The 18107-nt window shown below is 40.6% G+C and overlaps 1 protein-coding gene across 4 annotated transcripts in view; it reads left to right on the top strand.

The window, feature by feature from the left end:
* ncapg2 (non-SMC condensin II complex, subunit G2) overlaps positions 1 to 18107 on the top strand; it is a 108098-nt gene that overhangs the window by 36569 nt on the left and 53422 nt on the right. For all 4 annotated transcript variants that reach the window (XM_068008087.1, XM_068008110.1, XM_068008093.1 and 1 more), the window contains exons 10-17: positions 2137 to 2229; positions 5326 to 5451; positions 6381 to 6560; positions 8044 to 8196; positions 9165 to 9387; positions 10020 to 10132; positions 17147 to 17320; positions 17520 to 17590. In XM_068008087.1, the coding sequence (XP_067864188.1) occupies positions 2137 to 2229; positions 5326 to 5451; positions 6381 to 6560; positions 8044 to 8196; positions 9165 to 9387; positions 10020 to 10132; positions 17147 to 17320; positions 17520 to 17590 (1133 nt within the window). The remainder of the gene's footprint in view (positions 1 to 2136; positions 2230 to 5325; positions 5452 to 6380; positions 6561 to 8043; positions 8197 to 9164; positions 9388 to 10019; positions 10133 to 17146; positions 17321 to 17519; positions 17591 to 18107) is intronic.

Genomic DNA, 18107 nt, shown 5'->3' on the forward strand with positions numbered 1-18107 from the left:
TCTTCAGCCAGAAGTGCCGAGTGGATGATCCATCTCGGCCTCCTCCCGAAATCCCCACCTTCACAGAAGCCAGTCTTCAGCCAATTTGATTCACTCCACGTGATATCCAGAAACGACTGAGTGCACTGGATACAGCAAATTCTATGGGCCCCGACAACATCCCAGCTGTAGTGCTGAAGTCTTGTGCTCCAGAACTAGTTGCACCTCTAGCCAAGCTGTTGCAGTACAGCTACGACACTGGCATCTACCCGACAATGTGGAAAATTGCCCAGGTATGTCCTGTCCACAAAAAGCAGGACCAATCCAATCCGGCCACTTACCGCCCCATCAGTCTACTCTCAATCATCAGCAAAGTGATGGAAGATGTCGTCGACAGTGCTATCAAGCGGCACTTGCTCACCAATAACCTGCTCACCGATGCTCAGTTTGGGTTCCACCAGGACCACTCGGCTCCAGACCTCATTACAGCCTTGGTCCAAACATGGACAGAAGAGCTGAATTCCAGAGGTGAGGTGAGAGTGACTGCCCTTGACATCAAGGCAGCATTTGACCGAGTGTGGCACCAAGGAGCCCTCGTAAAATTGAAGTCAATGGGAATCGGGGAAAACTCTCCAGTGGTTGGAGTCATACCTAGCACAAAGGAAGATGGTAGTGGTTGTTGGAGGCCAATCATCTCAGCCCCAGGACATTGCTGCAGGAGTTCCTCAGGGCAGTGTCCTAGGCCCAACCATCTTCAGCTGCTTCATCAATGACTTTCCCTCCATCATAAGGTCAGAAATGGGGATGTTCGCTGATGATTGCACAGTGTTCAGTTCCATTCGCAACCCCTCAAATAATGAAGCAGTCCGTGGACAACATCCAGGCTTGGGCTCAAGTGGCAAATAACATTTGTGCCAGACAAGTGCCAGGCAATGACCATCTCCAACAAGAGAGAGTCTAACCACCTCCCCTTGACATTCAACGGCATTACTATCGCCAAATCCCCCACCATCAACAACCTGGGGGTCACCATTGACCAGAAACTTAACTGGACCAGCCACATAAATACTGTGGCTACAAGAGCAGGTCAGAGGCTGGGTATTCTCCGGCAAGTGACTCGCCTCCTGACTCCCCAAAGTCTTTCCACCATCTACAAGGCACAAGTTAGGAGTTTGATGGAATACTCCCCACTTGCCTAGATGAGTGCACTTCCAACAACACTCAAGAAGCTCGACACCATCCAGGACAAAGCAGCCCACTTGATTGGCACCCCATCCACCACCCAAATCATTCTCTCCCTTAACCACTGGCACACCGTGGCTGCAGTGTGTACCATCCGCAGGATGCACTGCAGCAACTCGCCAAGGCTTCTTTGACAGCACCTCTACCACCTAAGAAGGACAAGAGCAGCGGGGACATGGGAACAACACCACCTGCACGTTCCCCTCCAAGTCACACACCACCCCGACTTGGAAATATATCGCCGTTCCTTCATCGTCGCTGGGTCAAAATCCTGGAACTCCCTACCTAACAGCACTGTGGGAGAACTTTCACCACACGGACTGCAGCGGTTCAAGAAGGTGGTTCACCACCACCTTCTCAGGGCAATTAGGGATGGGCAATAAATGCTGGCCTCGTCAGCGATGCCCACATCCCATGAACGAATTTTCCAAAAAATGATGGGTAATCTAACATTATAAAACGAAATATCTTGCCAGAGATGTGTGCTCACATGAAAAGCTCCTCAAAGGACTCTGAATTTAAAATGTTATTTTGGTTTAAAATTATTATTATTTCAGAGAAAGTTTTGTATTGCTATTTTATCTACTGTTTTTAACTGGATTCTGTGTAAATTTCTTTCATGTAATAAGATGATTTAGGAATTTTAACCTGCATGATATCTGTAATGTGTTTTTCCGCCAGTCGAAGACATCATGCGGTGGGGATCTTGGGCTATTTCTGGAGTATACCCCAGTATCATAAGCGTGCATTGCTAATCTTAAACATGTTATTCCCAGTTCCTTAATACATAAGGTGGACTTTTGGTTCTGGCACATTGGCCTGGCTATGGAACCTGCATTTTGCTGTGAGTATGAGTAAATTTGGGAGGGAAGCCTAAATTGTAACAGTGACTAATGTATGAATTTGTTTTTGCAGCTGTTAAGTTACTTTCATCAGCAAAAACTACGTCAGGGGGTTGATGAAATGCTGCATCGTCTGTACCAGCCTATTCTGTGGAGAGGATTAAAGGTACTACAGTAGTTTTTTAAAAGAAGTTATTGAGACTTTATTTTTGTACCTTTTTATGTTAAAGAAGTAATTTTATGAGGTAAACATTTTAACAAATGAGGACTATTTTCTATATTTATAGATTTTCCAAAATAATACAAAGTGGATTTAAAGAAAAAAAACAAACACCCCAAGAAGTGTTAACATTGTTGACCATTATTATAATATCTAAAGGAAGAGTAAACAACCCAAGCCCAGAGCTGAAATCTCCTCCATAGTTAGGGTAGGGCTATTTTGCGACATTGTGGTAGGGAACTGCAATAACCATCAAATGTTCAAAACAGCCCATTACCTTGAATTGAGATCACAGCATCTTCTTGGTCATATTTAGCAGGTTCCCTTTTCATGGTCAGTCTTTAGCCCTCTGGTGTAAACTTTAGCAGTTTAGGACTTAACAAAACATCTGGAGGCAGAGAATATAATAAAACAACTATAGACGGAAAATATAATTTAAAAAAAAAGTTAGCATGGATTTCTACTTACTGAACTCTTTGAAGAAGTGACAGAGTCGAAAAGGGCAGTGCTTTGGATAATAGTATACATGAACTTTCAGAATGCCTTTGATAAGGTGCTACATAAGAGACTCATGACAAAGGTTAGGACGTATGAAGTCAGGGGCCAGATAGCAGAATGGATTGAAAGATGGCTATAAATCAGAAGGTACATGTTAAGGAAAGTTTCTCAGACTGGCAGCAAGTGAGAAGTGATGTCTCAAAAGGATCCATGCTGGGACCATTGTTGTTTACCATATATAGAAATTATATGGACTCAGAAATTGGAGGTATGAAATTTGCAGATGATGCCAAACTGGCGGGTATAGCTGATAGAATACTAAAAGCAGGGAGGTTAAATTTAGAACCATGGTTAGACCACACTTGGAGTACTGTGTGCAGTTCTGGCCTCCATACTACAAAAAGGATATTGAAGCACTGGAGAAAGTGCACAAAAGATGTTACTCGAATTGAGAGGATGCAACTACCAAGAAAGATTAAGTAGGCTGTTGCTCTTTTTTCTGGAAAAGAGGAAACCCAACAGAGGTCTTTAAAATTCTGATGGGGTTTGATAGGGTGGACATGGTGAAACTGTTTCCACTTGTGGGCAAGTCCACAATAAGGAGGCATAAATGTTAGCCACTAACAGATCAAATAAAGAATTTAGGAGATTCTGTACACTGAATGTGGTGAGAATGTGGAACTCGTTGCCACGTGGAATAGTTGAAGCAGATAGCATTGATGAACTTAAGGACGAGGCTTGATGCATTCATGAGGGAGAAGAGAATACCTGAGGAAGGAGGAAGCCTCCGAAAGCTTGTAAATTTCAAATAAAATCGTTGGACTATAACTTGGTGTTGTAAAATTGTTTACAATTGTCAACCCCAGTCCATCACCGGCATCTCCACATCATCGAGAAGAGAATAGAACAGGGGTGTCAATCTAATTTTATATGGTGGGCCCGATATCTTGGCACATAGCATGGGTCACATTCAGCAAAATTTATCTGGACACTCGATTTCTGGAGCTTTTAGCATGCAATTTTTTCAAAAATTGTCATTCACAAAATTGTTCTCGATTACACAGCTATTTCACCTTTGCTGCTTTTTCAACGACTCTGCTAATTCAGAAAATTTATCTTCGTGTAACTTTCCTGTGTACTAATCGTACTTCTCATCGTGATTTGCTTCATAGTGCCTTTTGATTGTTGTATTCTATCAGCACAGCTACTTGTTGCTTACAAATCAAGCATGTGGCGCAGCACGCGTTCTGGGTTACAAACGGCATAGTTTAAGAGTGAGTACAAAAGTGACAGGAAAGACTATTGACATGATTGACTAGATTTTCTTTGGTAACAATGGATACTGAAGCTGGGTTCGGCTGAGACAACATAACTTCTTTATTTTTAAATTAAATTCTCTCTCTTCCCCCTCTTTCTCACATTTTTGAGGAAGACATTCAATCCATCTCGCTATCATTCTAAACTTCAAAAACAAAAAAATACATGGAGGAATGAGATGCTTTCCAAAAAATGATTACAAATATGTTATGTAAAAATAATCCCCACAGCCAGGACAACTGGTTTCTCCCTCAAATCCCATCTTTCGGCTGCTCTTCTTGCTACTGACTGAAGTTCAGGTTCGAACTCCGGCTGCAAACTCTTGAGATCCCAAGCAAGGAGCAGACAGGTAAGACGGGGGTGTCAGGCCTGCGGATGTTTGTAACCCTGAGAGAGCAGGACTGTGGCTGTGCCACGAGCCGCTCCCCTCCTCTCCCAGCCCTGCGCAAGCGGTGGCATTGCAGCTTGTGATGTAAAATCAGGATGTGCAGCAATCGCGCAAAGCCAAAAGCAACCCAGCAGCAAAAGGCCCTGACCCTGCAGCACCCACCCGACGTCTGGTTAACCCCGGCTCCAGCCCTAGCCCTCACTCATCTGCAGTGGAAGTATTGAGAGCTGCTCAGGTCCGCAGTCGCTGTGTCTCCGCTGAGCCATCATGTTCCAGTGCGTCTAACACATGCATGCACGACTACCGCACCAGAGCAGCTCATGGAGAAGTTCCACCCGTTGTGAACGCACCCCATGAGCTGGATTAAACTGTTCTGCAGGCCATGTGTTTGACACTCCTGGAATAGGGATAAGGGGGCAGGGTAGGAAGAGGTCAGTAGAGTGGCAGGAGACTCATGTGGAGTATAAACGCTGACCTTGACCAGTTGGGCCGAATGACCCGTTTCTGTGCTGTGGATTCTATGTATGACTATAGTCATATCCTCCATTTTCCAGCATTTAATTTACATTTTAGGCTTTCTGAATTTCCCTCATTTCTTTAGCTGGGCTTCTTACTGTTTGCCTATTTTACATTTTTTTAACGTTTTTCTTGTGTTCCCCATTCTTTTTTTCAGATTCTACCAAAATGCTCATTTATCTTTCGGTTTTCAGTTCTGAGGATGAGTTCTACTTGATACGTTAACTTGTCTCTTCTCTTCCCAGAATCTGATTGATATTCTATGTATTTCCAGTATTTTCTGTTTTTGTTTCATTCAAGTTTGTGTTTCTTTTGATTTGAAGGCCAGAAATTCTGAAGTGCGAGCAAATGCTGCGATTCTATTTGTTGAAGCATTTCCGATTCGAGACCCTGGACTAACCAATGAGGAAGTAGACATTGCAATCCAAAGGCAATTTGAGGAAATTTTTGTAAGTGTAGTTAATGTAGTTTTTAATCCATATAAACCAACTTATACAAAATATTGGTTACGAGTGGCTTTCCGTTAATTGAAACGGCTGTGACTGGTTACTGTCAATCATACCTGCTGTTACCCTATTCTTTGCAGGTGCCAAAAATGGCCCTGTGCATACAGTCACCATGTTCTACAATGAAATGAAAGAGTTGAACTATGCTGACTGCAGTGATGGAGGACGGCTTGATTTGTAATTGGGTGTAGAATGCACAGTTTCGTTGCGATGACACGTGGAACTTCATACTAGAGACAAATCATGCGCCTCAAAAAGAATTAAGTAATTTTGTTCACAGTATGATCACAATGCTGTGTATTAAATGATTTTTTTTATGCAAACCCTTCCCAGAAATAAGTTCTTTTACAAGTGCTAAACGTGTAGTAAAGTAACAAAATAAAACTTAATACCTTGTAATACTTTCCCAATTGTAAATGTCTTTCGCCTTTTATTTGACAATTTCATATATTCCTTAAAAGTTTGATTTTTAAGCATTTTATTATTAATGGAAAATCATTATTTGTAGCAAGAGAAATATCTATTGTTGATCAGTTTTGTAATTCATATGTTGCCTTTAGACTTGACAAGTACCAAATTAAAGTTTACAAAGCTTAATGTAAGGAATGCGTTACAGACCATGCAGTTGCTTTTGGAATACTGTACATTACTTGTACCACTAGACTGCAGTGTCTCACTGTAAATATTGAAAGAAAATGTAGTTTTACTGTAAATGTGCAGATTCTTAGTGTGCAACAATAACAAGGCTGCATGGCTGACTGTACCATCCTTTCAAAGTTGCCCACACAATTCTGGTTTTTAGCATGTAAATTATGTGGAGTTGCATGTCTGTTGAGCCAGCTAATACAGGCTTGATTCTTTTCCTTTTGTAGAACCTTTTGGAAGATCCTCAACCTCTGGTTCGTTCCACTGGTGTGCTTGGTGTGTGCAGAATTGCTGGAAAGTACTGGGAGATGATACCCCCATCCATCCTCACTGACTTTCTAACCAAAGTACTCCGTGACCTGTCTGCTGATATAAGCTCTGCTGATGTTCGTTGTTCTGTTTTTAAGGTAGGACAAGGTATTTTCTCTCCCAGTTTCCTTCTGCCTGCACTCCCACCGTTTAAAGATCTAAGTATCATTATGTGAGCTGTGAGGAGGATGCAAAGAGGCTCCAATGTGATTTAGACAAGTTGGGTGAGTGGGCAAGAACATGGCAGATGCAGTATAACGTGGATAAATGTGAGGTTATCCACTTTGGTTGTAAAAACAGAAAGGCAGATTATTATTTGAACAGTGATAGATTGGGAAAAGGGGAGGTGCAACGAGACCTGGGTGTCCTTGTACGCCAGTCGCTGAAAGCGAGCATTCAGGTGCAGCAAGCAATTAGGAAGGCGAATGGTATGTTGGCGTTCATTGCAAGAGGATTTGAATACAGGATGTCTTACTGCAGTTATACAGGGCCTTGGTGAGACCACATCTGGAGTATTGTATGCAGTTCTGGCCTCCTTATCTGAGGCAGGATGTCCTTGCCATGGAGGGAGTGCAACGAAGGTTTACCAGACTGATTCCTGGGATGGCAGGACTGACGTATGAGGAGAGATTGGGTCGACTAGGCCTATATTCACTAGAGTTTAGAAGAATGAGAGGTGATCTCATCGAAACGTATAAAATTCTGACAGGACTAGACAGACTAGATGCAGGATGTTCCCGATGGCTGTGGAGTCCAGAACCAGGGGTCACAGTCTCCGGATATGGGGTATGCCATTTCGAACAGAGATGAGGAGAAATTTCTTCACTCAGAGGGTGGTGAACCTGTGGAATTCTCTACCACAGAAGGCAGTGGAGGCCAAGTCATTCGATGTATTCAAGAAGGAGATAGATATATTTCTTAATGCTAAAGGGATCAAGGTATATGGGGAAAAAGCGGGAACAGGGTACTGAGTTAGACGATCAGCCATGATCATTTTGAATGGCGGAGCAGGCTCGAAGGGCCAAATGGCCTACTCTTGCTCCTATTTTCTATGTTTCTATCTGCAACCCTCCCAGACTCATCTTGGTCCTGATGCCAGTGTCCCCGCCAGCCAACTTTCATCATCTTCAGGACCGGAGTACTGCCTCCTAGGGGGCGATTGACACCCCCAGTGCACTGGTCACATCTCAATGATGCAAGAAGCCCAATTTCGCGTGGTCCTCTTGCACATTTTTGCCGTCACTGGGTTTGCGCCTAAATTTGGGCACAAACCAATGTCTACGCCCGGTTCTTGTATAGACATTTAATTGATATGAGTAAATAAGGGATATGAGTAAATAAGTATTTATTGAATTTTTATGAAAATCCAATTATGTGGGATTATATTTCGAAGTCATTCATGTTACAAGGTGCCACAAATGTTTTATTTATAAAACTCTTTTTAAAGAATTTTCACAGTTTTGACATTGTAGCCATCTTAACAGCACACCAGTAAATGCAGATGTTTCTCAATCTCTGTTGTGGCCAAGACTCTCAATATTTTGTGTGGAAAATATGCTATGTCATCCTTCTGTTCTGCAGTGTTTACCAGTTACTTTGGACAATAGAATGAGCCATCCTTTGTTGGAGCAGCTTCTTCCCGGACTAAAAAACAGTCTCCATGACAACTCAGAAAAAGTCCGAGTAGCCTTCGTTGATATGTTGCTGAAAATTAAAGCTGCCAGAGCTGCAAAGGTAAGATTACTAAGAAAGTGCTGTGCTTCAAATGTGAAGTAGCAATAGTTACCTTTCTTCAGGGCTGCCAAAATGATTGTGTAAGCAAAATGTAACTCCTTCAAACTTCAGGAAGAAACTACAATTTAACCAAATTACATTTAATCAAAGCTGTTGTTTATGGACTAAGTCAAAGTCCATTTTTATTACATGGGATTTTGTCTCTTTTAACTAGTTGTTTTGTGATTGCATTTTCTGATTCTGTCCATTTTTATGTAAAAACTGCAAAGCAGTGGCATTCCTTAGGACAAACTAATTTTTAAACAGTGTTTATACATTCTGTCGTAATAGTGGTCTGGATTGTAGTAAAAGGTATGAACTTCAAAGTTCAATCCTTTGCCAGCACAAGTCAGAGACCACAGCCATTGTAGAGCCTCATACAAGACTAGAGGTCGCTAACTCCATTTAAAAAAAAAAAATGGACTTATACCCCCTTAGGACTGAGATTGAAAGTTATTTTGGATAAGTGTAAGTAGATGTGATTTAAGTAATTCACAAATCCCAGGGCCACAGAAATGTTATCAATAGAAAACAACAAATAGAATTCGAACAATGTAAGTTTTAAAGTTAGATATTGAAGTTTGCCTTGGGAGTCGGGGAGAGATATTTTGAACAACTTTTCCACAGAAGATTAAATAATTTGAGTACAGTGTATGATATGGGCAGTTTTTACATAGGCCTTAGAATGAAAGGGTTTAATGAGCCAAATGGACTTCTCTCTATCCAAGCTTTATTTTCTCATGTCCAAATACATGTACTGTAGAGGTTTGAACAAGAGACACTTTGACATTTGTATATTTAGTAAGTTTAGATGCCATTCACATAACCCATACAAAATGTAGGAAAATTGTAGGTATGGTTATCATTGTAATGATAACATTTGACAGACACTAATGACAGCATTTGTATTGTCCTTTTTAATTTAACAGTTTTGGAAAATCTGCCCTATGGAGCATCTTCTGGCCCGTTTGGAGCTTGACGCTCGACCAGTTGCAAGACGTATTGTTAACCTGTTATTTAACTCCTTCTTTCCTGTGAATCAACTTGAGGATGTATGGTGTGAACGGTGTGTCACCCTTATACAAATGAATCCCATGGCAGCAAGGAAGTTTTACCAGTATGCACATGAGCACACTGCACCAACTAACATTGGTAAGGTTCTGTGTTGATTACTGGGTGATAAAGAAAGCATGACTTTATTAAAGAAAGAAAAAAAAAATTGCATTTATGAAGCGCCTTTCACGATCTAAGGACATCCCAAAGCGCTTTACAACCAATGAAGTACTTTTGAAGTGTAGTGACTGTTGTAATGTAGGAAACCCGGCAGCCAATTTGCACACAGCAAAGTACCACAAACAGCAATGATATGACCAGATAATTTTTTTTTAATTGATGTTGGCTGAGGGATAAATGTTGGCCAGGACACTGGGGAGAGCACCCCTGCTGTTTTTTGAAATAGCGCCATGGGATCTTTTACTGAGGGCAGACGGGGCCTTGGTTTAACAACTCATCCGAAAGATAGCACCTGTGACAGTACTGCACAAAGTGTCAGCCTGGATTACGTGCTCGTGAACAAACATGATTGTGAAATGTTTACATATGGGTTTTTTTCATTATAAAATGTTTACATAACAGTATGTCATTATAAATGTTTATGGAGGTTTCCTGTCTAAATTTTGAGATAAAAAATGATACAGGAAGTAACTTTTTTGGATAGGAAATGGGTGCCCAATGCAGAATTTTCAACAATGTATAACTTTTGCATTTTTGTTTATCATTAATAGCCAAATTGATGCTTGTGATTCGCCGCTGCTTGAATGCTTGTATTCAGAGGGCAGAGCATAATGAAGACAGTAGTAGTGGTGGTGATGATGAACATCAAATAGAAAATATCAGCGTGAGTGCGATGTATCCCTACCCTCTTAAACTTGATTACAATTTTAAAAAGATAGCATTGCTTTTTATATTCAATTTTATGATTTCTGTGACTAAATGAAGGTGACTTGTCTTTCTTGACACTACATTTTGGTTTTGCGTATTAAGGAGAAATAACATTAAAATGGGGAAAAGGGCAGAAATCTTTTTACATAAATGTTTTCCCCTTTAATACCAAATGTTTGGGGAAGGGGGAGCTCATTGCTTTTGTGGTGCTCCTGTCCTGAGGTCATTTGTTTTTCCCGAAACGGAACCATGCTGGGACTAGAGTTCTAGTGATCGAATAACTAGGGAGGTAGACAGGGCTTTAAACTAAATAAGGGTTGGGTGGGGGGGGCGGGGGTGGCAGGGTCCCAGTGGAGAGAAATCTAGAATGCTCAAGAGAAAAGACAAGGAAGCAGTGCGGGAAAGTGATTGGGGTAAGGATAACCAGATTGTGTCAGGAAAGGACAGAGCGTACATACAAGAGTGCACTAACAAATAGGGTCCGGGGAAGAAAAAGTGGTGGTAAGACAAATAGGGCCATAGTACAAAAAAATGTTCAGATGTCTAAAAATGTTAAAAAGACAAATCTAAAGGCACTGTATCTGAATGCACGAAGCATTCATAATAAGGTAGGTGAATTAACAGTGCAAGTAGATGTAAACGGATATGATATTATAGCAATTACAGAGACATGGCTGCAGGTTGACCAAGGCTGGGAGTTGAATATCCAAGGGCATTCGATATTTAGGAAGGACAGGCAAAGAGGAAAAGGAGGTGGGGTGGCGTTGTTAGTAAAGGATGAAATCAGAGCAATAGTGAGAGAGGATATTGGCTCAGAAAATCAAGATGTAGAATCAGTCTGAATGGAGTTAAGAAGCACCAAGGGGCAGAAAACACGGTGGGAGTTGTCTGTAGGCCTCCAAACAGTAGTGGTAATGTAGGGGATGAGATCAATTAGAGATGCATGTAACAAGGGTACTACAGTAATCATGGGTGACTTTAATCTGCATATAGACTGGCCAAACCAAATTAGCAATAATACTGTGGAGGATGAATTCCTGGAGTGTGTACGAGATGGTTTTTTTAGACCAGTACGTTGAGCCAACCAGGGAACGGGCTATCCTAGACTGGGTATTGTGCAATGAGAAGGGGTTAATTAATAATCTTGTTGTGCTGGGTCCTTTAGGGAAGAGTGACCATAACTTGATAGAATTCTTCACTAAGATGGAAAGTGAAGTAGTCCAATCCGAAACTAGGGTCCTAAATCTAAACAAAGGAAACTACGAAGGTATGAGGAATGAGTTGGCTATGATAGATTGGGAAGCTTCATTAAACGGCATGACGATGGATAGGCAATGGCTAACATTTAAGGAACAAATGCATGAATTACAACAATTCTATATTCCTTTTTGGCGCAAAAACCAAAAGGAAAAACGGCCCAACCATGGCTAACAAAAGAAATTAAGGATAGTATTAGATCCAAAGAGAAGTCATATAAAGTTGCCAGAAAAAGCAGCAAGCCTGAGGATTGGGAGTAGTTTAGAATTCAGCAAAAAAGGACCAAGAGATTGATTAAGAGGGGAAAAATAGAGTATAAGAGTAAACTTGCAAGGAACATAAAAGTGGACTGTAAAAGCTTCTACAAGTATGTAAAAAGAAAAAAGATTAGTGAAGACAAATGTAGGTCCCTTACAGTTAGAAATGGGAGAATTTATAATGGGGAGCAAGGAAATGGCAGAGCAATTAAACAAATACTTTGTTCTGTCTTCACGGAAGAGGACACAAATAACGTCCCAGAAATGCAAGGGAACCAAGGGACTAGTGAGAAGGAGGAATTAAAGGAAATTAGTATTAGTAAAAAAAAATTGTACTGGAGAAATTAATGGGACTGAAAGCCGCTAAATCCCCAGGACCTGATAATCTGCATCCCTGAGTACTAAAAGAGGTAGCCATGGAAATAGTGGATGCATTAGTTGTCATCTTCTAAAATTCAAAAGATTATGGAACAGTTCCTGCAGATTGGAGGGTGGCAAATGTAACCCCACTATTTAAAAAAGGAGGGGGAGAGAAAACAGGGAACTACAGACCAGTTAGCCTAACATCAGTAGTAGGGAAAATGCTAGAATCTATTATAAAGGATGTGATAACAGGACACTTAGAAAATACCAACAGGATTAGACAAAGTCAACATGGATTAATGAAAGGGAAATCATGTTTGACAAACCTACTGGAGTTTTTTGAGGATGTAACTGGTAGAATAGATGAGGGAGAACCAGTGGATGTGGTTTATTTGGATTTTCAGAAGGCCTGTGATAAAGTCCCACATAAGAGGTTAGTGTGCAAAATTAAAGCACATAGGATTGGGGGTAATATACTGGCATGAATTGAAAATTGGTTGACAGACAGGAAGCAGAGTAGGAATAAATGGGTCTTTTTCGGGGTGGCAGGCAGTGACTAGTGGGGTACCACAGGGATCAGTGCTTGGGCCCCAGCTAATCACAATATATATCAATGATTTGGATGAGGGAACCAAATGTAATATTTCCAAGTTTGCTGATGACACAAAACTAGGTGGGATCGTGAGTTGTGAGGAGGATGCAAAGAGGCTTCAAGGTGATTTAGACAAGTTGAGTGGGTGGGCAAATACATGGCAGATGCAGTATAATGTGGATAAATGTGAAGTTATCCACTTCGGAAGGAAAAACAGAAAGGCAGAGTATTATTTAAATGGTGATAGATTGGGAACTGTTGATGTACAAAGGGACCAGGGTGTCCTTGTACACCAGTCACTGAAAGCAAACATGCAAGTGCAGCAAGCAGTTAGGAAGGCAAATGGTATGTTGGCCTTCATTGCAAGAGGATTTGAGTACAGGAGCAAGGATGTCTTACTGTAGTTATACAGGGCCTTGGTGAGACCACACTTGGAGTATTGTGTGCAGTTTTGGTCTCCTTACCTAAGAAAGGATATACTTGCCATAGAGGGAGTGCAGCGAAAGTTCACTAGACTGATCTCTTGGATGGCAGGACTGTCCTATGAGGAGAGATTGGGTCGACTCGGCCTGTATTCACTCGAGTTTAGAAGAATGAGAGGGGATCTCGTTGAAACATATCAAATTCTGACAGGGCTAGACAGACTGGATGCAGGGAGCATGTTTCCCCTGGCTGAGGAGTCCAGAACGAGGGGTCACAGTCTCAGGATGCGGGGTAGGACATTTAGGACTGAGATGAGGAGAAATTTCTTCATTCAGAGGGTGGTGAACCTGTGGAATTCTCTACCACAGAAAGCTGTGGAGGCCAAGTCAGTGAATATATTTAAGAAGGAGCTAGATAGATTTCTAGACAGAGAAGGCATCAAGGGGTATGGGGAGAGAGCGGGTATATGGTATCGAGATAGAGGATCAGCCATGATCATATTGAATGGTGGAGCAGACTCAAAGGGCCGAATGGCCTACTCCTGCTCCTATTTTTTATGTTTCTATGTAAAAGATATCCAAGTGAAAACAATAATCACAAGTAATCATTAGGATTAACCGATGGCTTGATGTGAAACCGCAAAAAAAATTCTTTGATCTGAATTTGCATTACTGAAAGAAAAAATTTGATAGTCTGCATCTTCAGCTAATATTTTGTTCAAAATCAAAGCTTATGTTAAAAGGTTTGTGTCCCATTTTGAATAATTCTATTTTCTCCTTTTTTAAAAATAAATACTGCCAGTTACCTACTCTGAAAATCAACTAATAGGAGGTTTGAGATACTTGCCCTCCAATTAGACTTTCTCCTTCTCTAACCTTGGTAGTGAAATTACTGTCCTTAGAATTTACTCCTGCTGACCTGGCCAATATCAGCAATTCAGAGGATGCTGCTGCCTGTGCTCTCCTAACCATTCAAAAAAAATTCGCAATGGGGTTATGTTAAATATTTATCAATGAGTTTGAACAGTTGCTGTTTGTTTATATATTTAAAAGTTTGTGATTTTAATCTCCACTGTACTTTATTGGCAGTTTAAAACAAATCATGTAATTTTGTGTGATATTTACATAGTTTATCTTGATTTGGTTCGTGACTTGTCCTAGATATGAAGAGTAGTGTGTTTCATATCATAATTTCTCTATAAGAAGCTGATTTTACTCCTGGTGACCTGGCCAAAGAGGTTAAGAATGGAACTAGGGGGAAAAAAAAACTGGAAAAATTTACTGACAAACAAAGAAATAGAACAGCAGTTCATTTAAAACAGTGATCAATAAAGTCCAGGAGAAATATATCCCACTAAAAAGGAAGAACAAACTAGCCAGTAATGACACATCATGGATGAATAAAGAAATAAGGGAAAAATTGAAACTAAAGAAAAAGGCATGCACCAAGTACATAGACAACAAAGGAAAGGATGACAAAAGGGAATACGGAAAGGTTAGGAAAGAAGTCAAAAAAACAATTGGGGAAAACAAAGAGAAACTACAAAATTAAATTATCAAGGAATACAAAAAGAAATTGTACTCTACGGACACAGAGAGGATAAACCCCTGGTCCGGATGGATTGCATCCGCGCATATTAAAAGAAGTTAGGGAAGAAATAGCAGAGGAACTATTACATATATACAAAAATCCTTAAGAAAAGGGAATAGCGCCAGAGGACTGGCGGACAATTACGGTAATTTCTATATTTATAAAGGGAGGTATAACAAGTCTAGGGAACTACAGGCCAATTAGTTTAACGTCGGCGGTAGGAAAGATAATGGAATCCTTACTCAAAGATGTAATAGAAAAAATCTAGAAACTGAAAATATAATAAAGAATAGTCAGCACCGATTTCAAAAGGGAAGGTCATGCTGACCAACCTTATTGAATTCTTTGAAGAAGTAACAAAAGGTAGACAAGGGTAATGCAGTAGTTGTCATATATTTGGATTTTCAAAAGGCCTTTGGTAAGGTACTACATAGTAGACTCATGACTAATCTCAGAGCATGTTGAATCAGGGGACAAGTAGCAGAATGGGTAGCGAGCTGGCTATAAAAGAGGAAACAGAGTAGGGGTTAAATGTTTTTACGCAGACTGGCAAAAGGTGGGAAGTGGTGTTCCACAAGAATCAGTGCTGGGACCACTGTTCACCATTTACATAAATGATTTGGACTCGAATTGGAAGTACAATTTTGAAATTTGCGGATGACATCAAATTGGGGGTATAGTTAATACTGAGGACGACTGTGATAAAATACAGGAAGACATCAATAAACTTGAAGAATGGGCGTGCAATTGGCAAATGAATTTCAATACAGATAAGTGTGAGGTGGTACATTTTGGTAGGAAGAATAAGGAGGCCATATATTCCTTGGAAAATAAGATTCTAAATGGGGTAGAGGAGCAGAGGGATCACTAAAAGTAAACAAATCACTGGGGTTTATTTCTAGAGAGATAGAATTGAAAAGCAGTGAAGTTAAACTAGAGGGCACAACTCTAAAAGGGGTATAGGAACAGAGAGATCTGGGGGTATATGTGCACAAATCGTTGAAGGTGGTACAACAGGTTGAGAAAGTGGTTTAAAAAAGCGTACAAGATCCTGGGCTTTATAAGTAGAGGCACACTCTACAAAAGTATGGACGTCATGATGAACCTTTAGAAACCACTGGTTCGGCTACAACTGGAGTATTGTGTCCAGATCTAGGAACTGCACTTCAGGAAAGATGTGAAGGACTTAGAGAGGGTGCAGAAGAGATTTATTAGAATGATTCCAGGGATGAGGGACTTTAGTTATGTGGATAGACTGGAGAAGCTGGGGTTGATCTCCTTGGAACAGAGACAGTTGCGAGGAGATTTGATAGAGGTATTCAAAATCATGAAGGGTCTAGACAGAGTAGATAGAGAGAAACTGTTCCCAGTGGTGGAAGGGTCAAGGACAGAGGACATAGATTTAAGGTGATTGGCAAAAGAACCAAAGGTGACATGAGGAAAAAATTTTTTGCACAGCGAGTGGTTAGGATCTGGAATGCACTGCCTGAATGGGTGGTGGAGGCAGTTTCAATCATGGCCTTCAAAAGGAAACTGGATACGTACTTGAAAGGAAAAAATCTGCAGGGCTACGGGAAAAAGGCGGGGAAGTGGGTCTAGCTGGATTGCTCATGCATAGGGCCAGCGCGGACTTGATGGCCTCCTTCCATTCTGTAACTTTCTATGATTCTAAGTTATGTTAAACTTGTATAGAACCTTGGTTAGATCACACTTGGAGTACTGTGAACAGATCGGGTCTCCATATTATAAAAAGGATATAGAGACGGTGCAAAAACGATTTACTAGGATGATACCAGAACTGAGAGGTTATACCTATCAGGAAAGATTGAACAGGCTGGGACTTTTTTCTCTAGAAAAGGGAAGACTGAGGGGTGACCTGATGGAGGTCTTTAAGATTATGAAAAAGTTGGATAGGGTAGACTTAGAGAAGTTGTCCCCACTCGCGGGGGAGACCAGAACTAAGGGCCATAAATATAAGATAGTCACTAATAAATCCAGTGGGGAATTCCAGTCTTGACCCAGAGAGTGGTTAGAATGTGGAACTCACTGCCACATGGAGTAGTTGAGGTAAATAGTATAGATACATTTAAGGGGAAGCTTGATCAGCAGGAGAGGGAGAAAGGAGTGGAAAGATATGCTGATAGGGTTAGATGAAGTAGGGAGGGAGGAGGCTCGTGTGGAGTATAAACCCCAGCATGGACCTGTTGGGCCGAATGGCCTATTTCTGTGTTGGAAGTTCTGTATAATTATTATTTTTAAAGCTGCCACCTGCGTTCTCCTAACATTATTTACCAAACCCAATTTGCTGTTTTCCTTTATTTTTGTGGAGGCAGTGACCTGCCAATGTTCTTGATTAGCAGCTTTGCTAATGGATGTTTTATGAAAAGCAAAATTGTTACCAGGATGGTAAAGAAATTTGGAGAAGGAAGGAGATGGAGAAAGGAACTTTAATGCACTTAGGTTGAAAAGCAATTGTTCTTTTCCGCAGGTGTTGGATAGTGTGCTGTCTGTGAGTGATGGTGCCACAATGGCCAGCTTACTAGAAATTATTGTTATTTTATGGAAGAGCATCCACAAGGCACTGAATGAAAACGAAGAAGCTAAAAACTACACAATTGCCAAGTTTGCAACTGTGCTGCCTGAATATTTTAAAACCTTTAAGGTAAAAGTTTTTTTTAATATACAATATTTAAAATCATGTTTTAAACTTGTGCTGAGAATAGACTTCAATTTTTGGTTTTAACTATTGTCTATTTGTGATGTTTTTGGGTGGGGACAATTTTAATGGGGAAAAATATCTACACTTGCATTTTGTGCAGTTCAGAGCAACAGTTATATGTAACTGCTTTGTATTTCTACAGGATGATCGTTGTACTGTCCCCTTGGTGATTCTGGCTTCCTTTATGCCTGCAACAGCTGTTCCCACCTTCAGGTATATTATGTTTTATGTAAAATTGAATCATTACAGCAAAATAGCTTCTGTTTTCACTGGTTAGCGTTTCCATATATAGCCCAGGAAATTGTATGTACCATGGAACTAACAATAAAACAAAACCATTATTGTAAAACTTTGTGAACTGGTCACCCAACTGTAGAGACGATATGGAAGCAAACTGAGCTATGTTTTTGTACATTGGACTGTATGAATTGAAAGTGTTTGAAGCAAATTGTTAATGATGGAAGTAAATTGAGCCATGTTCTTGAATGTTGCACATCAGGACAGAGAACAATACCTTACTTGAAATGTGAATGCTAATTCTTTTAACGCAAGTCAAGGGGTTCTGATGAGATCAAAACTTGTACAGCTGAAATTCATCCAATGATCAAATGCCCACCTCAATATACCCCAAATATTGTGCTGAAGAATTAAACATATTTCCAGACATTTTAAAGTATTTAAGATAATTACTTTCTTTAATTTTTAAAAAGAATTCGTTCATGGGATGTGG

The sequence above is a fragment of the Heptranchias perlo genome, chromosome 2, assembly GCF_035084215.1.
Source record: "Heptranchias perlo isolate sHepPer1 chromosome 2, sHepPer1.hap1, whole genome shotgun sequence".
Lineage (NCBI taxonomy): Eukaryota > Metazoa > Chordata > Chondrichthyes > Hexanchiformes > Hexanchidae > Heptranchias > Heptranchias perlo.